Source organism: Centruroides sculpturatus, unplaced genomic scaffold (assembly GCF_000671375.1).
Source record: "Centruroides sculpturatus isolate CEXI.00-Female unplaced genomic scaffold, Cexi_2.0 scaffold1037, whole genome shotgun sequence".
Classification (NCBI taxonomy): Eukaryota; Metazoa; Arthropoda; class Arachnida; order Scorpiones; family Buthidae; genus Centruroides; species Centruroides sculpturatus.
Window position 1 is genome coordinate 243125 of NW_019385488.1, and position 9292 is coordinate 252416.

Sequence of the window (9292 nt, forward strand, 5' to 3'; positions counted from 1 at the left end):
TTATAATCGAGAAAATGCGACTATTGTATTAATCTTTAAAATATTGATATTAAATCTGTCTTATAAAATCACGATGACTCCCGTAAATCGAGTTATCCTATAAGAATAAAATACAATACAGTACCAATATAGTCCTATCGATGAAAAAATTCGCTTATATTTGCTCACCTCGAGTTTTTCTTAGTAGAAATGGCTAAAAAGTGAGCAAAATACGTACGGAAATACGGTATTACATCACCACCTGTATTGGATGACCACCTGTCTAAAAGACCATTTTTTGAAGAAACCGTGGGTGGTCGCCATAGACAGGTTTTACTGTATCTACTTTAGAGAAACTCACAATTTCAGTTTATAAAGTTTGGATCTTGTAATGGTTCATAGTTCAAAATCTAAAGCCAATGCATTAAATGAGTATAAGAATTATTGATCTAATAGATCACCATTATACAAGATTGTTTTTATATCTTTTAAATATTTTAAGAAAATACTGTTCCAGTTTTTATTATAGAAACTAATATGAAAATATTTGATGTTCTTTCAAAAGAAAAATTCAACTAGTATTCAACAAACAAACATCAAAACATGGAAAATTACCATGTTTTGATGTTTGTTTGTTTGTCTCAATTTTATTTAATGTAAAAATGAATTTACAAATGTTATAAATTTAAATATAACATAAAATTTTGATTATTAAATATTTTGTTATTATTATTTTAAACCGATATTTTTTTCAGTTTACTAATATAAATATTCATAAATTTAAAACAATAAAACTGGTATGTATATACCAGTTTTATATATATATATGAATAAAATCTAATTTTTCAATAGTTATGAATTAGGTGATTACATCATTATCAGCTATAACAGTACTACACAAAATTATGAAATTGCTTTAAATCAGTAAAATCATATAATGGACAACATTGTATAGAATTTGCAAAAAACATTTTAAGAGAATTCAGTTATTTTAAGGAACTCTGAATGAAGTGATCAACAACTTTTAATCCAGCAAATCTTTAAATTAAAAAATTAAAAACAAAAGTGAATGGTTGCATAGCAGATATATATGTAAATTCAATTTAACACTATATTTAAATTAAAAATTAAATAAATATAAAGGCTATTTAGCAGATATACAAAATATGATAACAATAAAAGATAACAAATAAATTATAAAAAATAATTAAGAAATGTGCTTAAAGATTATAGCTCACTTTATTTTAGATACTTGGTTTGTCAATTTTATTCAGTTCAGAAATTTTGAATGCTATCAAAAAACATAAATATTCACATTAAAAACATATAGAAAAGCAATGAGAAAACACTTCAATTAGTCTTAATAATATGATTTAATATAATGTTCAAGTAAACTGCCTAATTTTTTTATAAAAATTTCTTTTAAATAATGTTATAAGGTAATAGTTCCATTATTGAATTTATCTAAGGTGTGGTCATTGTTATTGTATTTGCCATAGGTTAAAACAGAATTATAAAATGCATTGCTAGAATTTTCGACTTTGTAAGCACTAGATATAATTATTATCAAAATATAAAACAACCTCTCGCACAACTCCTGGGAAGATAAATCAACACCAAAAAAAAAATTTTTTTAATTAATATTCCAGTATGAACAAATTTAAACAAAGCGAATATAATTTATACTGGCCATTAGCCTGATGAAGACCAAGTTTATGGTTGAAAATGTTCACTTTGTTTAAATTTGTTCATACTGGGATATTAAAAAAGGTTTTTTTTTTGTGTTTTGTATAAAAATATATATGAGCATATTTTAATATTAATATTTCTTGTTAGTAAATTTTTGTAATTTTTTTTTAATCATCAAAAATTTTAATTTAATTTTTTGCATCTGAAGGCTGAAATGAACTAAGAAATTCATTTTGTCATAAATTACATTCCATTTCTGTTATGTTTTAGCATATATAATTTAAATTTCTGTTAATTCAAATTTTTCTATGAAAATCTTTTACTTTACAGATATTGAAGATTTTAAAATTTATCAGAAACTTTATTGATGATAATCCATTGTGTGTTTGCAGTGAAGAAATTACAAATATCAAAAAAGAATTAATTGATAAACAAGATGAACTGAAACTAAAGCAAAAAAATTCTTCTATTTCTTTAAGAGTATTTCAGGACTTATATTTTTTAGCTATCAAAATCACAATACCAGAAAATTATCCATTGAAACAAATAGAGTAAGTATTGATTTTTACATTGAAGAATTTATTATCAAGTCAGTCCATAAGTTCATGTGTATTTTTATGACCTTGAGAAAAATCTTGTTTTCCTGTTTAAAATGTCAGTCTAATGTGATACTTTTTACACTGAAGTGTTAAATTGGATCTCATTCATATAATACTGCTCAGAATTGGTAACATTTCAATTGTTTATTTTTGTTAAAATGGAAGTAACAGATGAATATAAGAGACCTGTTTTATACTTTTTATTTTTAAGTAGTGAGAATGCTACAAATGCAGCCAAAAAATTAAACACTGTCCATAATCGAACTGTAATTAGTGTAAGAACTGCGCAGAAGTGGTTTGAAAGATTTAGAAACAATGATTTTAGTGTGGAGGATAAGGCTCGTACTGGAAGACCTGTTGACTTTGATGATGATGCTCTCTCTGCACTAGTTGAAGCAGAACCATGACTTTGGAAGACCTGTTGACTTTGATGATGATGCTCTCTCTGCACTAGTTGAAGCAGAACCATCTTTAACAGTTGATGAAATTGTGGAGCATTTAAATTCATCCCATAGAACTGTTCATAGACACCTGCAATAAATCAGAAAAGTTTCAAAGCTAGGAAAATGGATACCACATGAACTGTCAATAGCTAACCGACAACAACATGTAAACATTTGCACATCTCTTTTATCCCATATTGCTTTAGAACCTTTTCTTGATTGGCTGGTTACTGGAGATGAAAAATGGATCTTTTATAATAATGTGATGAGAAAAAGACAATGGACAGATTGCAACAAGCAGCCAAAACTGGCTGCAAAAGGTGGGTTGCATCCAAAAAAAAATTCTTTTGTCTATTTGGTTGGATATGTCAGGTGTAATTCACTTTGAGCTGTTAGAACCTAATCAAACAATTACAGCTCAAATGTATTGTGACCAATTAGAGCATTTAAATGAAAAATTGAAAAAAAAAAATCGACTGTTATTAGTGAATAGAAAGCAGGTTCTCTTGCAACATGACAATGCCAGATCACATGCTGCAAAAATAACTGTACAGAAACTCAAAAGTTTCAACTGGGAAATTTTACCTCATCCACCATATTTGCCAGATATTGCTCCCAGTGATTATCATTTTTTTCGCAGTTTGCAGAATTTTTTAAAAGGGAAACTTTTGAGGATGAGAACAATGTAAAAAAGGCTATTTCTGAATATTTTGATTTGAAACCAAAATTATTTTATGAAGACAGGATTAAAAAGCTACCATCAAGATGGCAAGAAATTGTACAAAATAATGGTGAATACATTATAGATTGAAATAAAATTTATTTAAAATTTTTTGTTGATTTTTTGTAGATAAAAATATGCATGAACTTACGGACTGACCTGATATATTTTCATGTGTGGTTTTTGAACCAAACTGCAACCAGCTATTATAGTTTTTCCTGGCATTAAATAAAAGAATAAAACTGTGGGTGCTTATATACTATATACAGAGTGGTTTTCAATATAGTACAATTAAAGTGAAACAATGCTTTGAAGAAAAAGAAATAATATATTGAAATTTTATATTTTTATCTTGCGTTATAGAAAAATTCATCTAAAATTTCCCTAGTTAATCCCAAATCAATCAGTATTAATATCAATCATTGGTTCAATATTATTGGTTGGCATTTCATAATGAAAGATAGCAACTCAATATTAAAAACTGCTATATCTGCAAACAAAGAAAATAAATCATATTCCAAAAATTCTGAAAAGGATGCTAATGAATTTTTCAAGAGAAAATATAACTCAAAAATATCATTGATATTTGACATTTTATTTTATACATGTGTTATTTCAATATTGCTAATTTTATTTGTTATATAGTAATTCTTTGTATCAAAGTTAATATTCATTGTAAATTTACTGTTTGTGATGAAGGAATTTCCTTGAATTCAGAGTGAAATGTTGCCTTTGATTATTACAAAGCAACAAAATGGCTTGCTTGCTATTTCCTGCATGTCAAAGAAAATGTCTTATACTGTATTTGATTCTTGCTTCTCAGGTGGATGAATATCAATGTTTGATAGATGATATTAAATTTCACCAATATATTGAAATTACAATATTTTATTGCATGTTGTTAATATGCTTTGAACTGTTACGTGTCAATATTCAGAAATTCCCTTTCTAATACAAGTCTAAATTTACTTGTCAATACTCTCTATGATGATTATATATACAGGTTGGCATATGAGATGTTGACCATTTATATCTAGGTTTAATTCACTTATGCCATATAAATTTACAAACTAGATACACTTTGAAATACAAAAACATGGAAATTTGTTATTAATGGAAAATGTGTTCAATGTGGCCACTGTTTTGTCATACAAGCTCTTCAAAACAAACATTACATTCTTCACCACTCATTGACACAGATCAGTGAGTGGTGCAGAATATGCTGTAATCGCCCCTTCCATGAAAATGAAAGTTCTGTGGATATTCTTTAGCCGAAAACCTGATATTCTGTTTATTTAGTATGCCATTCACATGAAAATAACCCTCATCTGAAAACCAGGTGTTGTGTGGATGCCTACAATTTGTATTACCCAAGTTGCCAAATGAAGCCTTTGTTCTTTGACCTGCTTGGCTAGAGAATGCAGTACTGTCATTTTGTAAGAGAATAAATGAAGTCTGAATGGAGAATCTGCTGAATAGAGCGATGAGCAGTTCCAAGTTGAGCTGTGACCCTTCTTGTTGACTTGCCAGGGCTGCATTGTATTGCCAGTAATGGTTTCTGCATTCTCCAGTGATCAGACTTGAGAAACATGCCATTTTAGTTCTACACTGTTCCTTTTCAAACTGCTGTAACAATCTATAGATTGTGTTTTTAGTCGGAGCCCACCTTATGTTGAAATGTTGATAGAAATGTGTCTCTGTAATAATTATGCTCTTTTATCTGGCATAAAAAAGCACCAACTCCTTGTTCAATGGTAAGATATTTCTTGTCAGCCATCTTACCAACCGATCTGTGCTGAACCATAGTAGGTTTTCTATAAACCACGGCATTTACATGTGAAGTTTGAAATATCTAATTCTAATAGTACAACCATAAAATGAGAAACAAATGTTTCAATATCTGGTGCACCACTCTGTATATATACATTTGGGTTTTTATCAACAGCAACAATGGATATTCTTTTATTTTTTCTTTTTATTCAGTATTTTTACTTTGTTATTTTACAATTGTTATGGCAGTTGCTTCATTTTTTTTATTACATTACCTTTTGCTGCAGTTGTTATTACTACAATAACCTATCAAAATAGAATAAAGTTTTTAGCAACATTACTTACTTACTTTTATTAAAGTCATGATATTCATTTATTAAATAATAATTGCTGTTTATCATAATTCAGTAACTTAAAGTTATGTCTTGCTACTTTTATCATTAGTAATATTCTGAGAATTTGATGTTAATGTCATATTTTTAATTGTTTGGTATCCTTTGAATTTAAGTGTTATCCATTTAATCATTCTATAATCCTTGGTACATAAAATGTAAGTAAATATTTATTTTAACATTTACTATTATATTGTAAAGTTACTTTTTAAATTATTACCTTTTGACTTTCAATAATACATTCCATACATGTCAATGAGGAACCTGGAATGTCCTTTTTTCTAGAAGTCTATTGTAAAAATATGAAAAATTATAATCTGAACTTTTTTTTATTTTCTTACATAATGTAAGCTGCAAAAGTTATTATTTTACAGAAGATTCTATGGGTTGTTAATAATCCTATTAAATGTTGATAATATTTTAAACTTTAAAATACAGTGAAGTTACTTTAACAACAATTAATCTTCATCTAAAATTGCAATTCCAAATGATAGTTATTATTTTATAGAAAGCTTTACTACCTTTTTAATACAAACATTTTTATACATTGATAAACATAAGTAACCAGCTTTTCATTTATAAGCAAAGTAGTTTTCTTTTATCCTTTTTATAGTAACTTTTTTAATTCAAATCTGTAAACAAAATATGTTAAATTTTTAATTGTTTTGTAAGAAAAGTAATCATTACATTCATTTAAAAATTGGAAATAAACATTATTGTTGTAATAAATAATAATGTATCATATTCTTATTGAAAGCACATCTCAATGAAAGTTTTCCTGTTATTATAGGAATAGAAGTCCAAGTGAAATAATATGCTAATTTTAAATAAATTTAATTTATCATCATTTAATGAATCATTTATTAACTTTTTTTTTAATCAACTTAACGTTACAACTTAATAATATATAATATTTTATGCTCTTAGAGTATATAAGACAAATATATTTGCAAAGTTTATAAAATTTTCAGATTCCTAATGATAAAAAGTTAATTAATTTTGACAGACAAGGTATGAATGTTGTATACATCAATATATAGTACATTCTTTGATAATCTGGCTCTTAATAATCTGGCATAGGCAATCACACTGGTACTCCCAATGTGATTACACTGCCTATTCACCTCCATTTTTATGAAAATGTTAGTAAAGTTATAGATCCTGTTTTTCTATTCTCTTGGGTTTTATTTCTGTTTACAAAATTGCACATCAGCAGACTGTACTATATGCACACTTACCTCCAAAAAAGAACCAGTCCAAAGAGTGATAAGTCAAGTTATACATTGTCTTTAGATAGGCTTTAGGCTGTACACTCTAAATAATCTGATACATCTCTGTGCAAGGAATGGCCAGATTAGCAAGGCTGTAATACAGCCTTGCTAATTATATTGTATTAAATTGTCAACATTATTGAAGTCATAGTTATAATTATATCTATTATCAGGAATTAAAATCATCGAATTTAAACTTATTAATATCTTGGAAATTTTTAAATACTATAAATTTAATTTAAATCCATTAAATATTTAATTATAGTAATCTGCATACAATATATCACAACACTACTATTATTTGTTCCCAAAAGCTGTTTCTCCCTGAACAAAATATTAGCTTTAGATAATTTAATTTTGTAACATTTTTCTGAGACAGTTTATAAATGTTTTATTTTTATTTCAAATATTTGATATCTTAAAATTCGTATTAAATTTTATATAATTCATTAGCAAAAACAAAGTTTATATGAATTATTTTGAGAATAATAGATTAGTAAGGCTGGTGTATTACATTGTCAAATTTTGTTAATTTATTTATTCAATCAATATTATAATTATCAATTTCTAAAATTTATTATCTTTCAGAATGTTATAGAATAATAAAATAAAATCAATATTCTTCAATTAGAAAAATATTGATTCTTATTTTGAACTTTTATTTATATAACCTAATGAAATATATAATTGAATATTAATGAAATATGAGCTTTTGGAATATGTAAGTTATATTTTAGTATTGTTTATTTGAAAATAAAAAAATTAAAATATTTACTAATACTGTATTTATAAAATTTAATAGAGCAATTTATAGATATTCATATTATCTTATTGTTAGATTAGAATACAAAGATTGTAATTTTCCTGAGATTTTTAAAAAGTATCTTATGGCTCAAGCCAAAGAAATATCAAGACAGTGTGTACAACCACCTTTGAAGAAAGATTCAAAAAAGTTAGTTTTTGTAATTTAATATTAAATATTTAAAGTTTTGGAATAAAATATATTTAATTTCTAATAAATAATTATCAGTCATAAGTTATAATAATTTAATTATTATTGCTGATGACATTTTATGTTTATAAAAACCATCTATATATTCACAAGGATTGATCAAATGAAACATGTTTGAGTAAATTTACTAAGAAAAACAAAACAGTATATCCGTCGGTATGGCATAATTAAACAAAGCAATATATGAGGAAGCCAGAATGTACTTTTGTTCATTAAAAAGTCACCATAGGCATTTAGGCACACATCTCACTGCTCAGAGAGACGACTGCTATCATCTGTGAAAAACATTGTTGGTTAGTCATTGAACCATTGGGTGACTGCTTCCTTGACTACCACATTGGAGTTAGAGTTGTCCCTTAAGAGCTTTTTTAAAGGTCTGAACAAATGAAAGTTACATGATGATAGATCAAGGCTCTAGGCAGGGTGGTGCAGAACCTCCTAACCTTCTTGTGCTAAAGCAGCGGTCAGGGAACTTTTTTAATCATTACCCCAAAATATTTTTGTGTAAGTTTATATTACCCCATGGCGAAGAGCAAAAAAAAACGAAATCGCCTCTTTTTAGCATCTTTCATATTATAGCCTCCCATGATAATTTTGAAAAGAAAACAATAACTAAAAATTTAATTTAAACATCATTTATTCAATTTATCAATGTAATACCTAGTAATACATAACGGTAATAATAGTAATATAAGTAATATACAGTTGAGGAAAAAAAAATTCACCCCCACAGAAAATATAAGTAAATGATAATTTCTTGTTATTTTGTAATTCATATGATATTTTTCTTGTATTATTAGACTCTAATAATACAAGAAAAATATCATATGAATTAGAAAATAACAATAAATTATCATTTACTTATATTTTCTGTGGGGGCGAATTTTTTTTTCCTCAACTGTATATAACAAATTGAAACCCATTGGGGTACAATTGAGGGTTGACAATTTGGGGTACTGTAACAAATAATAATAATAATAATAATACCTCTCCCGTGGTCACCACCTGGTCGTGGTGGGAGAGCCCAGTAATTTTACTGATCCATAGGGCAATGCAGGCTGGAGCACAAGCTCCTGGTAGGGACACCCATGCCAGTAAGGTCTATGGGGAGAAATGAAGCTAAGAGTGACCACACACCCACATTCTGTGGAGAAACTTATGATGGTAGTAACCAGATCTAAGTATGATACCGGCTCGGACGTCGCCCGGGTTAACAAGGTCCGCGTTCGTGGGTTAGGCAGAGGCTCACGTTCGAAAAATCGGCTCCAGTCTCCCTTGGTTACCGGTGGCGAAAGCAGCACCGGCCCAAGCACGGCTACTGCAATGCCCTCAACAGATGAGCCTCGGTGTTTCTGTGGCAATGCATCCACAGACCACACAGGCTGGAAAACCACGCCAACAAATCCACGCCAAAAC

General features: G+C 27.9%; 1 protein-coding gene across 1 annotated transcript in view; it reads left to right on the forward strand.

Annotated features, from left to right (window-relative positions):
- The window catches only part of LOC111639453, a 76274-nt gene that overhangs the window by 52205 nt on the left and 14777 nt on the right, over positions 1-9292 (forward strand). Inside the window, exons 4-5 of the mRNA XM_023385343.1 lie at positions 1999-2219; positions 7703-7816. Of these exons, the coding sequence (XP_023241111.1) occupies positions 1999-2219; positions 7703-7816 (335 nt within the window). The remainder of the gene's footprint in view (positions 1-1998; positions 2220-7702; positions 7817-9292) is intronic.